The sequence below is a fragment of the Theropithecus gelada genome, chromosome 19 (assembly GCF_003255815.1).
Source record: "Theropithecus gelada isolate Dixy chromosome 19, Tgel_1.0, whole genome shotgun sequence".
Lineage (NCBI taxonomy): Eukaryota > Metazoa > Chordata > Mammalia > Primates > Cercopithecidae > Theropithecus > Theropithecus gelada.
Window position 1 is genome coordinate 2,884,967 of NC_037687.1, and position 17,775 is coordinate 2,902,741.

A 17,775-nucleotide genomic window follows, 5' to 3' on the forward strand; every position below is an offset into this window, starting at 1 on the left:
CTCCTGCTCTTGAGTGATCATCCTGCCTTGGCCTCCCAAAGCCCTGGGATGACAGGCACGAGCCACAGCCCGCAGTCACTGTTGAGATTCCTGAACGACAAGGAATTAGAAACTCCGCGATGGGCTCGTGGAGAGGCAGACCCCACCGCGGCATATTCTCAGGCGAAGGAAGAACGCCTAGCACACAGTGCAATCCTCCTTGTGTCCCCCACGGAAAGGGAGGTGTCACCCAGAGCTGTCCTTCCCCGAGGCGGGGCTCTGAGGAAAGCAGCAGCTGGACCTCCATCTAGGGGCAGGTTCTGTTATCTCGGCTTCATGTCACCGCCTCCCCTGCCTCCCAAGAAACTTCGCATCCTTGTCTTGCGTCTGTCTCGGCTTCCCATGACACCATCGCACACACGCTGACAGCTGCACAGCACCCACACCCGCGAGAGAGTGGATGGGACAACTGTGGGGTCAGGGAGGACCCCTGAGGGCTTCTCCAATACAACGGAGCTGCCCTACCCCCTCGTAAGGTTTTTCCCACAGTGGGAGGAGGGCACTTAAGATAGAATGGGAGCCCCAACCTCTGGTGGTTGCCATGGTAACCTGCCAAGAGGGGAGGCCTTGAAACCGGGAGGGGAGGCCTAGAAACCGACATACTCTCCCCTGGTAAGTGCAGGGGAGGGGTCTGGAGAAGATTTGGGGTGAGGGGAGCCACAAAAGGAGCTGAATTTGGAATGCCCTGGGGGTGCTTTTAGATGGCTTACATGCCTGGCATTAAACTCCAGGAGGTCCAACCGGAAAGTTGTTCCTATATTAATTATCTTTCCTTCCGGGGACAACATCTCAGCTTGGGGCCGGTGTGTCTCTAAGCGCCTCTGCAAGGGCTCAACACATGCAGGCCTGGGTCCAGTTTAGCTGGCTAGGCTTTCACTGTGTTTATTTCCATGGGATTTCCTATTGATTGCAAGAGAGAGACCTGCTTTCCATGTAAGGTGGTGAATTGCCTTTTAAAATTTATCTACAAAGCTTCTTTACAAAGTTGCCTTTTAATATTTACTGAGGTTCAACAAAGTCAGTCCCAGCGGGAGCTTAAAAAAAAAAGCACAAGGAGAGGGTGGACAATGCCAGCCGGGCTGATTTCTCATCATTGCCCTCTGTGTCATGGGGTAGTGTCTGTTTCCAGGCCCCCAGGATGAATAAAGTGAGTTTCAAGGCCCTCCCCTCCTCCTTACCAGGATGAGCTCCTTGGCTCTAGGGAGTGGTGAGCCAAGGCTAGAGGCCAAGGAGGCCGGACTGTCCACCAGGTCCCGACGGGCAGGAACACAGATGGGTACCTTTCCGCAGGGGGTGGTAGCCGGGCTGGGGGGCTCTGAGGGTTGGTCCTGGGTTCGAGAAGGTAACATTGAGCAGAGTTTAAATGAGAGAGAAAGAGTCCCTCTCTATCCTCCTCCCGACTCCCACCCCAATCTCTAGAATGGGTACCCACGACCCACCACGGGAAGATTATGAAACCTCCTGCTGCCTCAGTTTACTCATCTGTAAAATGTACTTTTTTTTTTTTTTTTTTTGAGTCTCACTCCGTCACCCAGGCTGGAGTACAGTGGCTTCCTACAACCTCCGCCTCCTGGGTTCAAGCAAGCACATCCAGCTAATTGTTTTGTATTTTTAGTAGAGACAGGGTTTCACCATGTTGGTCAGGCTGGTCTCAAACTCCTGACTTCAAGTGACCCATCCGCCTCAGTCTCCTAAAGTGCTGGGATTACAGCTGTGAGCCACCATGCCCAGCCTGTAAAATGGGTTTAATGATAGGCTCTACTCCATAAGCACCCATAGCAAGGACTACATAAGGCCTTGGTTTTATTTTCCCATTGAACAGATGGGGAACAGTGAGGCCAGGGAAGTGGGGATGTCACTGCCCACAAATCACTTAGTGAGCCCGGGCTTGAAGTCACTCCCCATGCAATGGAGAGGAGGTCAGCCAGAGGTGTCAGGGAGCCCCCGACACTTCCTGGCCCCATCCCAGCTGTCCCACAGAGGGGGGAACCAGGACCCCCACTACCTCTGGGTCCTCCCATTCCAGAAAACTCACCCCTTGCTCTGTGCCTAGAGTAGGGGAAGAGGCTGGACCCCTGGACTCACCTCATCCACCACCAGATTGTAGTCACTCTTGTCTTCGTCACTTTCCTGGTGGGAGATGGGGGAGAGAGCTCATCGTGGTCATGCCCCTGCCTCCGTGCCCCCATCCACTCCCCAGGAGTTGGGGGCATGAGCCCAGCCAGTCCCAAGGCATGACTGGGATTCTCAGACCCCTGCGTCCGTTTGCTCAGAGCAGAAGGGAAGGCCGCACGTGCCCGCATCTGGGAAGGATGGGGTCGGCCGGGCAGGTGGGCATCTTGTAGAGAGGACTTTGAAGGATGTGGACTACATGAGTGCCTTGTGTGACTCCCGGTCCTCAGACCTCAGTTTACCCCCTGTATGGTAAAGGGAGAGCCAGAGACCAGGAATCATCCCTACCTCCTTCCTCGATCTCGCCAACGAAGTCAAGCAGTCCCTCGGGCATGTCTGTCTCACCCATCTCTCTGGCCATTTTCACCCACTACAGCCCTAGGACAGACCTCGTACCCTCCTAATCCCTTCCTGGGGCTCCTGGCCTCCAGCCTTGCCCCCTCCAGGTAACCCTCCAAGCTGGCCCCAGACAGATTTTCCTAAGACCGATCCCCACCTCTGCTCTGCAACCCTCTATGGCTCCCCATTGCTTTGGAAGAAACACCAAGCTCCAATTCTATTCACTGATGCAGACAACACTATCCTGGGTACCACGGCAGGGAGCGGGGTGGGATGGGACACCACTGACATGCTGGGCTGCAGGGCAACCTCTGGTTGGGCTGGAAACCAAAGGAAGAAAAAAGGCTGCAGCCTGGAAGACAAAATCCGCCCAGTGGGTAGGTTCTCCTAGACTCCCTTCCTATGCGCAGTTTTCTTCTTTAAATGAAAATTTGTTGCGTCCAGGTGCAATGGCTCACACCTGTAATCCAGCACTTTGGGAGACCAAGGCAGGTGGATCACCTGAGGTCAGGAGTTTGAGATCAGCCTGGCCAACATGGTGAAACCTGATCTCTATTAAAAATACAAAAATTAGCCAGGTGTGGTGGCGGGTGCCTGTAATCCCAGCTACTGGGTAGGCTGAGGCAGGAGAATCGCTTGAACCCAGGAGGCGGAGGCTGCAGTGAGCTGAGATCGCACCATTGCACTCTAGACTGGGCAAGAGAACAAGACTCTGCCTCAATAAATAAATAAATAAAATTCATTGCCAAAAAAAACAAAAAAACAAAAAACAGCTATTAGGTAAAAAGAAAGATTTAAGGCTTCTCTGAGAAACGGCAATATTGGCCCACACTGAGCCTGCCAGTCTCCGAGGACCAAGTTGCAGCTGCCCCCGTAGGTGGGAGAAGGGCTTCCCAGCTGGTCACAGCCCCATTCCCCACATTCAGCCTGGCCCCTGGGACGCTAGAGTTTGAAACTACAAGTGTGCAGCTGTCTGGCAATAAGAGGAGGTCCCAGCCTCTAAGAGGTAGTCAGGGAAGGCTTCCTGTAGGAGGTGGTACCTTGTGTCTTGATGGAAAAACAGGTTTTCTAAAACATGTGTGTTCTCGGGAAAGAAAACAGCTGGAGCAGAAGTTAGAAGGTGGGCAAATGACTGTGTGGCCCAGAGGCCACAGAGACTTCAAGCAACTGGAGTTAAGCCTTGCATCACAGGATCTGCTCTGATTGGTCAGTACTCTGAGTAGTAGGGAGCTATGGAAGGTTCTGGAGTGAGAGAATCATGGCCAGAGCTGGGCTCTGGAAGGCTCTGAGGGCATGCCCACCCCAGCCCTGCACCTGCCCCCACTCACATAAGGTCCTGACAGCTCCTTCTCATCTGCTCTCTGCTTCCCACCACCACCAGGGCCACTCGGTCGCTCCTCCTCCACGAGACTCTCAGGAGGCGAGGGAGACGCACTCTGCGGAGAGACAAGGGCCAGGGGGAGAAACGGTCAGGGCCCCGGGCTCCTAGATTGCATTGTGATCCAGCCGAGACTGAGGGTCCCCACCGTTATTAGGGTCTGGACCACAAGCTTCCCATCTGGGAAATGGGAGCTTCCAAGAGCTGACTCAGTGCTAAACTTTTCTTTTCTTTTCTCTTTTGTTTTGTTTTTGACAGAGTCTTGCTCTGTTGCCCAGGCTGGAGTATAGTGGAGTCATCTGAGATCACTGCAAGCTCCGCCTCCCAGGTTCAAGCGATTCTCCTGCCTCAGCCTCCCCAGTAGCTGGGATTACAGGCATGCACCACCATACCCAGCTAATTTTTGTATTTTTAGTAGAGACGGGGTTTCGCCACGTTGGCCAGGCCTGTCTCGAACTCCTGACCTCAGGTGATCCACCTGCCTCAGCCTCCCAAAGTGTTGGGATTACAGGCATGAGCCACTGCAAGCAGCACCTTACTTCTTCTGAGACCTCTCTGACATCTATAGTTACTTCAAAATTAAACCATTTTGGCCAGGCGCAGTGGCTCACGCCTGTAATCCCAGCACTTTGGGAGGCCGAGGCGGGCGGATCAGGAGGTCAGGAGATCGAGATCATCCTGGCTAACAGTAAAACCTCATCTCTACTAAAAATACAAAAAAAAAAAAAAATTAGCCAGGCATGGCGGTGGGCACCTGTAGTCCCAGCTACTTGGGAAGCTGAGGCAGGAGAATCTCTTGAACCCAGGAGGTGGAGTGTGCAGTGAGCCGAGATCGCGCCACTGCACTCCAGCCTGGGCAACAGGGCGAGACTCTGATTCAAAAGTAAAATTAAACCATTTTTTGAAAAACTTACAGACATAGCTCGCATGACATTTCTGTTGGGGAGCACCCACAGATATTGCCGAACGGATGATGGCTACACGAACGGAAGTGAGGATGGGAAGAAGGATTCAAGGTCTTGCATTCATTTATTTAATCACCCAAAAAAAGCTCGAGGTCAAATTTTTTTTTGTTTTTTGATATGGAATCTCACTCGGTCGCCCAAGCTGGAGTGCAGTGGTGTAATCTCGACTCACTGCAACCTCCACCTCCCAGGTTCAAGCGATCCTCCTGCCTCAGCCTCCCCAGTAGCTGGGATTACAGGCACCTGCCACCATGCCCAGCTAATTTTGTATTTTTAGTAGAGACGGGGTTTCAACATATTGGCCAGGCTGGTCTCGAACTCCTGACCTCAAGTTATCCACCCACCTTGGCCTCCCAAAGTGCTGGGATTATAGGTGTGAGCCACCACGCCCGGCCATGATTAAAAATTTTAAACATTACAGCCTTGTGGGCATCTCCCACACAGAAAGGCTTCAGGAAACCGGGCTGTGGATCTTTCTGTTGTTGTTGTTGCTGTTGTTTTTTGAGACAGTCTCACACTGTCGCACAGGCTGCAGTGCGTGGTGCAATCTCGGCTCACTGCAACCTCTGTCTCCCAGGTTCAAGTGATTCTCCTGCCTTGGCCTCCTGAGTAACTGGGATTACAGGCACCTGCCACCACATTTGGCTAATTTTTGAATTTTTAGTAGAGACAGGGTTTCGCCATGTTGGCCAGGCTGGTTTTGAACTCCTGGACTCAAGCAATCTGCCCACCTCGGCCTCCCAAAGTGCTGGGATTACAGGTGTCAGTGCCTGCATCTGGCTTTTTTTTTTTTTTTTTTTTTTTGAGACAGGGTCTTCCTCTGTCACCCAGGCTGGAATGCAGTGGTGCAATCACAGCTCCCTGCAGCCTTGGCCTTCTGGGCTCAAGCGAACCTCCCACGTCAGCCTCCCAAGTAGCTGACACAACAGGCATGGACCACCACACCCAGCTAACTTTTTGTATTTTTCTGTAGAGACGGGGTTTTGCCATGTTGCTCAGGCTGGTCTCAAACTCCTAGCCTCAAATGATTCTCCTACCTCTGCCTACCAAAGTGCTGGGATCACAGGCGTGAGCCACCACGCTCGGCCTAGGTCTCATTCTGAGGCCCCCATCGGCTCAGAACCAGCATCGGCCTTCCAAGAATATAAAGAGAGTCCCAGGGTGACACTCACTTACCCTGCTCAGGGCTCTCTCCACTGGCAGATTGGAAATGAGATAAAGAGAAAGGAGAAAGAATGAGGTGTTTGTATCCAGAGGGTACAGCCCTCCACAGTTTATAAAGCCCCCCGCCCCCACCACCCCACCCAGAGTCTCCCTATCCTTCCAACACCCTTGCAAGTGGTGGACTATCCCTCCCCTGCATTCAGATCAATGCCCAGAGAGGGGCAGTGACTTGCCCCGAGGCACACAGCACACCAGGGGTAATGTTGAACCCCAAGGCCTTGCAGCCGCTCTCATTCATCCCCTCACACTTTTTTATTTATTTATTTATTTATTTATTTATTTATTTATTTATTTATTTATCTGGAGACAGAGTCTTGCTCTGTTGCCCAGGCTGGAGTGCAGTGGCCTGATCTCAGTTCACCGCAAGCTGCGCCTCCCAGGTTCACACCATTCTCCTGCCCCAGCCTCCCGAGTAGCTGGGACTACAGGCGCCCGCCACCGCGTCCAGCTATTGTATTTTTTATTAGAGATGGGGTTTCGGGCCAGGCACGGTGGCTCAAGCCTGTAATCCCAGCACTTTGGGAGGCCGAGATGGGCAGATCACGAGGTCAGGAGATCGAGACCAGCCTGGCTAACGTGGTGAAACCACGTCTCTACTAAAAAAAAAAAATACAAAAAACTAGCCGGGCGAGGTGGCGGGCAGCTGTAGTCCCAGCTACTCGGGAGGCTGAGGCAGGAGAATAGCGTAAACCTGGGAGGCGGAGCTTGCAGTGAGCTGAGATCCGGCCACTGCACTCCAGCCTGGGCAACAGAGCAAGACTCTGTCTCAAAAAAAAAAAAAAAAAAACAGATGGGGTTTCACCGTGTTAGCCAGGATGGTCTCGATCTCCTGACCTCGTGATCCACCTGTCTTGGCCTCCCAAAATGTTGGGATTACAGGCGTGAGCCACTGCGCCTGGCCCATCCCCTCACACTTTAAAAGATGGAGTCTTGGCCGGGCGCGGTGGCTCAAGCCTGTAATCCCAGCACTTTGGGAGGCCGAGGAGGGTGGATCATGAGGTCAGGAGATCGAGACCATCCTGGCTAACATGGTGAAACCCTGTCTCTACTAAAAATACAAAAAACTAGCCGGGCGTGGTGGTGGCGCCTGCAGTCCCAGCTACTCGGAGGCTGAGGCGGGAGAATGGCGTGAACCCGGGAGGTGGAGCTTGCAGTGAGCCGAGATCGCGCCACTGCACTCCAGCCTGGGTGAAAGAGGGAGACTCTGTCTCAAAAAAAAAAAAAAAAAAAAAAAAAAAAAGATGGAGTCTTGCTCCGTTGCCCAGGCTGGAGTGCAGTGGCCCAGTCACAGTTCACTGCAGCCTCGACCTCCTGGGCTCAGCCTCTCGAGTAGCTGGGACTCCATCCAGGTGCATGCCATCATGCTTGGCATTTATTTACTTATAAATGAGATGGCGTCTCGCTCAGTTGCCCAGGCTGAACTCGGCTCACTGCAACCTCTGCCTCCCAGGTTCAAGTGATTTTCCTGCCTCAGCCTCCCGAGTAGGTGGGATTACTGGCATGCACCACCACTCTTGCCTAATTTTTTTTGTATTTTTAGTAGAGATGGGGTTTCCCCATGTTGGCCAGGCTGCTCTCGAACTCCTGGCCTCAGGTGATCCAGCCACCTTGGCCACTCAAAGTGCTGGGATTACAGGCATAAGCCACGATGCCCAGCCTATGCTTGGCTAATTTTTAAATTTTTCATAGAGATGGCATCTCGCTGTGTTGCTCAGGCTGGCCTCTAACTCCTGGCCTCAAGTGATCCTCCCAGCTCAGCCTCCTAAGTAGCTGGGGTTACAAGTGTGCACCACCACACCCAGCTAATTTTTAAAATTTTTGTAGAGACGGGGTCTTGCTCTGTTGCCCAGGCTGGTCATGAACTCCTGGGCTCAAGTGATCCTCTCGCCTCAGCCTCCCAAAGTGTTGGGATTACAGGTGTGAGCCACCGCATCCCCTCACGCTGATGTGTTTGCTGCCCTGGCCTTCCAGTCCTCCTCCCCAGCCCCATCCCCCCAGCCAATGCCACCTCACGCTGCCCACTCACCTCTGGACCCCTCGGCCTCCACGCCCACACGGTCCTCCTTGACAGCCGCAGCCAACTGAGCCTGGGCAGCCAGGGCTCCAGAGAGGGCGAGCAGCCCCGTAGCACTGCCACTCACCAGCCCGGCTGGGCGGGGGGTGAGGGGCACAGGGGGTGCATGATGGGACAGCGGCTGGAGCTGCTGCTGCTAGAAAGGAGGGAGGATGGGCCGGGGCGGGGGGCAGCGGGAGCCCAGCAGTCCCCAGGCCAAGAGGTAGACACAGGGGGCGGGACCCAAGCACAGAGTGTGCCCCTGGGATTCCCAGGACCGCTGGAGCCAAGGCCCACACACCACCCCCAGCTTTAACACCTCCTGGGCGGGTGCCAGGGACCTGGGAGTGGGTGTCTCCCCATGGCGGGGCAGGGGCTGGAGAGACTCACCCCAATGAGGCTGTTCAGTTCCCCCACGGTGACCTGCTTGGCGCGCTCTACGGCCTGGAGCACCTGCTGCTGATGCTGGCGGGTGGAAGGGACCAGGTAGAGGGTACACTGAGCCCCTGCTCACGCTGGTGGTGCCCTTAGGGGCCTGACCTCTCCCCGCCACCCTCTCATCTTTGCCCCAGTACTTCCCATTTCTCTTTTATCTTTTTCCCCCTCACTCTCTCCCTTTCCTTTTGGAATTCTGAAATAAGCACACGGAGAAAGAAACGAAACCTAACTGCAGTTAGAATCATTACAAATGAGGCCGGGCGCGGCGGCTCACGCCTGGAATCCCAGCACTGTGGGAGGCCGAGGCGGGCGGATCACCTGAGGCCAGGAGTTCGAGACCAGCCTGGCCAACATGGTGAAACCCCGTCTCTACTAAAAATACAAAAATTAGCCGGGCGTGGTGGTGCATGCCTGTAATCCCAGCTGCTCGGGAGGCTGAGGCAGGAGAATTGCTTGAACCCAGGATGTGGAAGTTGCAGTGAGCCAAGATTGTACCACTGCACTCCAGCCTGGTGACAGAGCGAGACTCCATCTCAAAAAAAAATAAAAATAAAAATAAAAATCATAGTCTCTCCTTCAGGGCATTGCAGACATTTGGGGCTGGATCATTCTCTGGGGCAGGGCCGCTCTGGGCACTGCAGGGGGCTGAGCAGCACCCTTGACCTCCACCCACTCCAATGCCAGGGGCACTCCCCAGTTGTGACAACTACAGATGTCTCCTGGTGGTTAAAAACAAAACAAAACAAAAAAAACCAATGTAATAAATCAGTACCATGGACTCTCCTCCTAGGTTAAGGAACAGAAAGTACCAGACTCCAGGGTTCCCCTACACTCCCTGCCATCAGAACACCCTCCCTTCTCCACTTTCATGACAATAATTTCTTTGTTTTTCTGTATAATTCTGCCTCCTACGATCGCCTTCCTAAACCTGCTTGGATTTGTCCGTTTTGAACTACGTTGTGGGCTCATTCTCTGTGTTCTCTTTGGTGTCTGGCCTCTCCCAGCGTAACATTTTAAGCTTCTTCCATGATGTGGTGGGTGGCGGCAGCACATTCAGCTCTCAGAGCTGCGGGACTCTGCCACAAGAAAATGTTCTATCTGGGCCGGTCGTCGCGGCAGCTCACACCTGTAATCCCAGCACTTTGGCAGACCAAGGCAGGTGGATCACCTAGAGGTCAGGAGTTCAAGACTAGCCTGGCCAACATGGTGAAACCCCATCTCTACTAAAAATACAAAAAATTAGCCAGACATGGTGGCGGCTGCCTATAATCCCAGCTACTCCTGAGGCTGAAGCAGGAGAATCACTTGAACCCAGGAGGCAGAGCTTGCAGTGAGCTAAGATTGCGCCACTGCACTCCAGCCTGAGCGACAGAGTGAGACTCAGTCTCAAAAAAAAAGAAAAAAAGAAAAAAAAAAAAGGCGGCCGGGCGGTGGTGACTCACAGCTGTAATCCCAGCACTTTGGGAGGCTGAGGCGGGCGGATCACGAGATCAGGAGTTCAAGACCAACCTGACCAACATGGTGAAACCCCATCTCTACTAAAAATACAAAAATTAGTCAGGTGTGGTGACGCATGCCTGTAATTCCAGCTACTTGGGAGGCTGAGGCAGGAGAGTCGCTTGAACCTGGGAGCCAGAGGTTGCAGTGAACCAAGATTGTGCCATGCACTCCAACCTGGGCAACAGAGTGAGACTCAGTCTCAAAAAATAATAATAAATAAAATGTTGTATCTTTGCTGTTCCACACAGAAGCCACTGGACATGTGTGTGGTCACCAGGCATTTGACATGTGGCTGGTGCAACTGATGAATAGAATGCCTAATTTTATTAAATTGAAGTGAATATAAATTTAAATATAAAGTAAGTTTATTTATTTATTTATTTATTTATTTTGAGACGGAGTTTTTGCTCTGTAGCCCGGGCTGGAGTGCAGTGGCCAGATCTCAGCTCACTGCAAGCTCCGCCTCCCGGGTTCCCGCCATTCTCCTGCCTCAGCCTCCGGAGTAGCTGGGACTACAGGCGCCCGCCACCTCGCCCGGCTAGTTTTTTGTATTTTTAGTAGAGACGGGGTTTCACCGTGTTCGCCAGGATGGTCTCGATCTCCTGACCTCGTGATCCACCCGTCTCGGCCTCCCAAAGTGCTGGGATTACAGGCTTGAGCCACCGCGCCCGGCCATAAAGTAAGTTTAATAGGCTTATTTTTATTTTTACTTTTTTGAGACGTAGTCTCACTCTGTTGCCCAGGCTGGAGTGCAGTGGCATGATCTTGGCTCACTGCAGCCTCCACCTCCCAGGTTCAGGCAATTCTCCTGCCTCAGCCTCCCAAGTAGCTGAGATTACAAGCACCCACCACCACGCCCGACTAATTTTCATACTTTTAGTAGAGATGGGGTTTTGCCACGTTGACCAGGCTGGTCTTGAACCCCTGATCTCAAGTGATTTGTCCCCCCTCAGCCTCCCAAAGTGCTGTTATTACAGGTGTGAGCCACCGTGCCTAAATATAAATTTAAATACAAAATTAATTTAATAGATTCCAGGCCAGGTGCAGTGGCTCATGCTTGTAATCCCAGTACTTTAGGCTCCAGAGTGGGAGGATTACGTGAGTCCAAGAGTTGGAGACCAGCCTGGGCAACATGGTGAGACCCCCTCTCTATTACTATATATATACGCGCGCACACACACACACACATTACTATATATATATACACACACACATTATTATATATATACACACTCACACACACATTACTATATATATATACACACACACACATTACTATATATATACACACACACACATAAATATATTATATATACACACACACACACACAAGCACACTTATTTGAGCCGGAGTCTCGCTCTGTCGCCCCCACTGGAATGCAGTGGTGTGATCTCAGCTTACGCTAACCTCCGCCTCCCAGGTTCAAGCAATTCTCCTGCCTCAGCCTCCTGAGTAGCTGGGATTACAGGCACCTGCCGCCACGCCCGGCTAATTTTTGTAAAAAAAGTATTTTTTTAGGCCAGGTGTGGTGGCTGACACCTGTAATCCCAGCACTTCGGGAGGCCAGGGCGGATGGATCACCTGAGGTCAGGAGTTCAAGACCAGCCTGGGCAACATGGTGAAACCCTCTCTCTACAAAAATGCAAAAACTAGCCAGCATGATGGCGGGTGCCTGTAATCCCAACTACTCAGGAGGCTGAGGCGGAAAAATCACTTGAAATCGGGAGGCAGAGGTTCTAGTGAGCCGAGATCGTGCCACTGCACTCCAGCTTGGGCAACAGAGCAAGAATCCATCTCGAAAGAAAGAGAAAGAGAGAGAGAGACAAAGAAAGAAAGAAAAAATAAAGAAACAGGGTCTGTGCAAAGGCTGAAAGGAACCTGGGGCACTCTCAGAAGAGGTGGGTTTTTTTTTTTTTTTTTTTTTTTTTTTGAGACGGAGTCTCTGTCACCCAGACTGGAGTGCAGTGGCGCGATCTCTGCTCACTGCAACCTCCGCCTCCCGAGTTCAAGCAATTCTACTCTCCTGCCTCAGCCTCCCGAGTAGCTGGGACTATAGGCGCACACCACCATGCCCAGCTAATTTTATTTTATTTTATTTTATTTTTTTAAGTTTTAGCAGCGACAGGGTTTCACCATGTTGGACAGGCTGGTCTCAAACTCCTGACCTCTGGCGATCCACCTGCCTCAGCCTCCCAAAATTTTAGGATTACAGGCATGAGCCACCGCGCCCGGCCAGATTACAGGCCATTTTCACCATTTGCAAGTGCACAGCTCAGCAGTGTAAAGCACACACACGGTCGTGCAGCCATCACCAGCACCATCTCCAGAATTTTCCCATCTTCCCAAACTGAATTTCTGTCCCCATTGAACACTGACTCCCGGTCCCCTCCCCACCCCCTGGCATCCCCCATTCTGCTTTCTGTCTCAGTGAACCTGACAACCCTGGGACCTCCTAGGAGTGGATCACCCAGGGTTTGTCCCTCTGTGATTTCTCCTAGTATGACGGCAGGGATAACTTTCATCGGGTGCCGAGTAAGCGCACCCATCATCTTCAGGGCCCTGGGTGAATGAGCTCATCTCACCTTCACACCTACGCTACTGCAAACACAGAGAGACAAGTGTCCTGCCTGAGGCCACACAGCCAGGATTCAGACCCAGGCAGCCAAGGTGCAGGGCTTGAGGGAGTCAGCTCCACACCTTGCTTCCGATCAAGGTGGAAAAAAGACCCCAGTCCTCACCCTCAGCCAACACCTCCCTCCATCCCTGCAGCCCCTGCCCCAGCTGGATGCCTGGCCTCAGGGCTGCCGGACTACTGCAGTGAGAAAAAACGGTCTCTATCCGTGCTGCAGGCTACGCAGCAGAATCAGTGCCTGGGGCGTCCTCGCCCAGACCTACCCCCTCCCTTCCCCTCCTCCCCACCACCCCCAGGCTCACTCACCTCCTGGGTCAGGAAGGGGATAATCTGAGCGCAGATACCGCTCAGACGCTTCACAATCTCCGCCTGGCAGGAAGCAACAAGAGGAAGCTTGGAGAGGGGTAGAGATTTGCAACCCAGCTCTGGACTCCCAGGCGGACCAGGTGCTTGCAAAGCGGAAGGGTTGGGGAGGTGGCGCCCGCAGGTGCACAAGGGGAACTCAGGCCAGCATGGCATGGGCCGGGGCAGGATTCAGAGCCCCACCAGGCTGTGTGCTCAGCGGAGCGAGGCCCAGCGTGGCCTGGAGCTGGGAAGACCAGGGCTGAGGTCCTACGAGTCACAGATACACCACCTGCCAGACGCACACCCGCCAGGGATTTGCAAGAGGCAGACGCTGAGGTGCTGGGCTCAGCTGAAACAAAGGAAAGGGGCCTCTGCCCGGAGTCCCAGATTCCAGCCCTGGCTGGGCCCACGTGTCTCCCAGGCAAGGCTCCTCTCTTGGTCTCCTCCACTTCCCAGGGCTGATCTACCAGCTGGGGCTGCCTCCAGGTGGAGATCTCAGCCCTCCACACTCAAGGGAAGGGTTTCATCTGTAGAGGGTCTGGGCCCAGGTGCCTCAAAGAGGCTGAGCAGAGGAGGAGGCATGTGGGTGGGGAAGGGGGCGGGCATACAATGGCCGCGGGCTTCGCCTCTGCCTGAGTTACAGGTGTGCTGTGTGTCTGGTGGAGTCTGTGTCTCCTATTACCACCAGGAGGGTGAAACCGGGATTCCAGGGTGTCCCGCACCCCCATAAGGGGGTCTGTTGCATGGACCCATGCGACCACGCCATGCTTCAGCAGACAAGCCCCCTCCTACCCATATCAGAACCAACAGAGCCCCCACACATGCAGGAAAGCATGCCAAGGTGGGCACCCCCAGGCACCCCACACTCCCAGTCCACACCCTTCTCCTTCCCAGACACCAGGAAGTCCCAATACAAGGCTCTGCTCATTGATTCTAATATTCTGATAGAATCTAAGAGCCCGTGAAGCTCAGAAGCTTGGGACCCCTCTCATCCCTTTACAAACCACTGGCCGGTCTCAGGATCTCAGGGTGAAGCATGGACCACTGAAGTCAATTAAGTCAATCTTAGAATCTTTGGGTCTATTGGCTGGGTGTGGTGGCTCACGCCGTAATCTCAGCACTTTGGGAGGCCGAGGCAGGCAGATCACCTGAGGTCAGGAGTTCAAGACCAGCCCGGCCAACATGGAGAAACCCCGTCTTTACTAAAAATACAAAAAATTAGCCAGCCATGGTGGCAGGCGCCTGTAATCCCAGCTACTAAGGAGGCTGAGGCAGGAGAATCGCTTGAACCCAGGAGTTGGAGATTGCAGTGAGCCAAGATTGGGCCATTGCACTCCAGCCTGGGCAACAAGAGTGAAACTCCGTCTCAAATTTAAATTAAAAATTTTAAATTAAAATTAAAATTTTAAAAATTAATTTTTTTTTTTTTTTTTTTTTAAATTTTGAGACGGAGTCTCGCTCTGTCGCCCAGGCTGGAGTGCTGTGGCCGGATCTCAGCTCACTGCAAGCTCCGCCTCCCGGGTTCACGCCATTCTCCTGCCTCAGCCTCCCGAGTAGCTGGGACTACAGGCGCCCGCCACCTCGCCCGGCTAGTTTTTTGTATTTTTTTTAGTAGAGACGGGGTTTCACCGTGTTAGTCAGGATGGTCTCGATCTCCTGACCTCGTGATCCGCCCGTCTCGGCCTCCCAAAGTGCTGGGATTACAGGCTTGAGCCACCGCGCCCGGCCTAAAAATTAATTTTTTATCTCAAAATTAAAAAAAAAATATTTGGGTCTATCTCAGAACCTTGAGATCACAAGTTCAGGAACAGCCTCAGAACCTTTTAACACATCTCAGCACATAGATAAGACAATCTCAGAACCCTGAGGTCTATCTCTGAACCTTCAGGTCAATCTCAGAACCCTGAAGTCAATCTCAGAACCCTGAAATCTATTTCAGAGCCCTGAGGGCTATCTCTGAACCTTGAGGTCTATCTCAGAACTTTGAGTTCTATCTCAGAACCTTGAGGTCTACTTCTGAACCTTGAGGTCTATCTCAGGACATTGCTTGAGGTCTATCTCTGAACCTTGAGTTCTATCTCAGAACCCTAGGTCTATCTCTGAACATTGAGGTCAATCTCTGAACCTTGAGGTCTATCTCTGAACCTTGAGGTCCATCTCAGAACCTGAGGTCAATTTCAGAAATTTGAGTCTATCTCAGAACCCTGAGGTCAATCTCAGAACCCTAGGTCTATCTCAGAACCTTGAGGTCTATCTCTGAACCTTGAGGTCAATCTCTGAATCTAGAGGTCTATCTCAGAACCCTCAGGTTAATTTCAGAAATTTCAGTCTATCTCAGAACCCTGAGGTCAATCTCAGAACCCTAGGTCTATCTCAGAACCTTGAGTTCTATCTCAGAACCCTGAGGTCTATCTCTGAACATTGAGGTCAATCTCTGAACCTTGAGGTCTATCTCTGAACCCTGAGGTCCATCTCAGAACCCGAGGTCAATTTCAGAAATTTGAGTCCATCTCAGAACCCTGAGGTCAATCTCAGAACCCTATGTCTATATCAGAACCTTGAAGTCTATCTCTGAACCTTGAGGTCAATCTCTGAATCTTGAGGTCTATCTCAGAACCCTCAGGTCAATTTCAGAAATTTGAGTCTATCTCAGAACCCTGAGGTCAATCTCAGAACCTTGAGGTCTATCTCAGAACCTTGAGGTCTACCTCAGAACCTTGGATCACACTGAGAAGCTTTGGAAGAGGCTCAGAGCCTTATGGCACTGGGGTCAGTCTCAAAGCCCTGAAGATAGCCACAGAGTTTTGAGGTCTGTCTTGGAAAAGTGGGGTCACAGTCTGAACCATGGCATCAAATTCAGGGCCTGGAGAACAATCTCGGAACCTTAGCCAATCACACTGAGACCAATCTCAGAAGCTTCAAAGCAGGAACAGAACCTGGAGTCCATCTCAAAACTTCAGACTCTCTGGGCTGAAAGGGACCTCGAAGAGTGGTCATCCAGCTCCCTCCCGGGACAGAAGTCACCTCCACAGCCTCCCTGGCCTGGCTGCCCTGCCTCTGCTATGTGCCCTCCTTGATGGGGATGCCTGGTGGCCCCTGCCCGCTGCCTGCCTCTCTGCTGGACGCTCCAACTGCTGGCTACTGTCTTCAGAAGTTGGGACTCATTTTCCTTCCATGAGGCTGAAATTTGCCTTCCTGGTCCCAGATGGGCCCTCTGTGACCTCTGAGGAGATTTCAGGATGAGACCCGTGTTCCCTAGGTCTGCTCTGGCCCCAGCTGCCCACACTGGGTCCCTCCCAGGGCTTCCAGACCCCCATCCTCCCTCCTGAACACGCTTAACACCAACCCAGTTACCTGCTTATGCATTTCAATGTTGAGCCCATAAGACATCTCATAATACTGAAAAGGAAAAACCAAGTAAGAACCTCTGCAGTGGAGATGGGTGCCCTCCTCCAGTCAGGTGATGCCAGGGTCTTCCAAGAGCCCCCCAGGTTCGGGGGATCACAGCAGGACGCAGAGCACCCCCAGCTCCACGGGGTCTCAGAAGAGAAGCCCAGAGGAGAAAGCCGGGGTTCTGCCTGGAAGGGCCCCCTCTACTCTCCCCAGACAGGCAGGGCAGGTAGGAAGCGTCCAGAGGCCCTGGCCCCACCAGGCGAGGGGTCCTCCCTGTCTCCCTGTTCCCAGAGCTGGGTGGACCCTCCGAGAGAGAGACCCTGAAATTCCAAAGCCGCCAATGTACAGACAGGGAAGACGAGGCTCGGAGAAGGGCAGGGACCTACCCCAGAGTCCACCGTGGCTCAAAGCCCTGCCCACCTCTCCCCGCACCCTGGCATCATAAGTGCCCTCACCATGACATAATGTCGCTGCATTTCCGTCTTCTCACTGGCCAGCTTCTCACATTCTAGCTTGAGGCTGGGAAGGAGAGAGAGGGCAAGGGGCTCCCAACCGCCCCATGTGGGCCGGCTTCCAAAGTGAGGGGCTGGATCTCCCCCTCCCGACTTCCTTACAGACCTCCCAGCACCTCCTGTCCCAGTCCCTCCCCGCCCCTTCCTGGGCTCCCAATGCCCCAGCTCTGACTGTCCCCAGACCTCTCTGCACCTGCGCTTTCACCTGGAGGCCTTTCCCGCGCCCTGGGAGCCCCTCCTCCCCGCCCTGCTCCCCGGAGGCCCCGCCCCGCCCCGGCGCCCAGGTGAACTCCCGCGGCCCCTGGGGCGGCCCCCCTCACCTGTGGTACTGAGCCTGGAGAAACTGGAATTCTTCTTTGATGCGGTCGCAGATCTCCAAGATCGAGAACTTGAAGGGCTGGCCGGACTGGAGCGGGGTCTGGGGGGATTTGGGGAGGGACGTCAGGGTCTGAGTTCCAGGACACCGGGGACCCCCTCTCCGCAGCCCCCACTCACCGGGTGCCTTCCCTGGGGGTACATCCTGCCGATCCGGGAAGCCCTCCAAGCGCCACCAGAGCTTGATGATATGGAGGCGGCAAGAGTGGGGGAGGCTGAAGTGGGGTGGGGGGGAGGCTGCCCGAAGAAAGAGGGAGGAGGGAGAGGCGGCGCGGGGCAAGGGACCCTGGAGTCCCTGGCGCGCCCCCAAGCGCGCGCGCCCGGGGTCGTGGGAGCCCCTCCCCGGGCCGGGGCGCGCGGGGCGAGCGGGGCGGGCGGGAGCAGCGGCCGGGGCGGGGGCGCGGCGAGG

General features: G+C 53.7%; 1 protein-coding gene across 2 annotated transcripts in view; it reads right to left on the reverse strand.

Annotated features, from left to right (window-relative positions):
- Positions 1 to 17,769, reverse strand: part of TLE2 (transducin like enhancer of split 2) — a 33,782-nt gene extending 16,013 nt beyond the window's left edge. Inside the window, exons 1-11 of one of the 2 annotated variants that reach the window (XM_025366146.1) lie at positions 17,487 to 17,769; positions 17,312 to 17,409; positions 16,935 to 16,998; positions 16,441 to 16,485; positions 13,048 to 13,110; positions 8,561 to 8,635; positions 8,144 to 8,324; positions 6,070 to 6,089; positions 3,879 to 3,986; positions 2,125 to 2,169; positions 1,218 to 1,367 (exon numbers count right to left, since the gene is read on the reverse strand). In XM_025366146.1, coding sequence (XP_025221931.1) covers positions 1,218 to 1,367; positions 2,125 to 2,169; positions 3,879 to 3,986; positions 6,070 to 6,089; positions 8,144 to 8,324; positions 8,561 to 8,635; positions 13,048 to 13,110; positions 16,441 to 16,485; positions 16,935 to 16,998; positions 17,312 to 17,409; positions 17,487 to 17,510 — 873 coding nt within the window. In that variant the 5' untranslated portion in view covers positions 17,511 to 17,769. Of the gene's footprint in view, positions 1 to 1,217; positions 1,368 to 2,124; positions 2,170 to 3,878; positions 3,987 to 6,069; positions 6,090 to 8,143; positions 8,328 to 8,560; positions 8,636 to 13,047; positions 13,111 to 16,440; positions 16,486 to 16,934; positions 16,999 to 17,311; positions 17,410 to 17,486 lie in introns of both variants that reach the window. The other variant, XM_025366145.1, reaches the window with a different exon arrangement.
- Between the last annotated feature and the right edge of the window lie 6 nt (positions 17,770 to 17,775).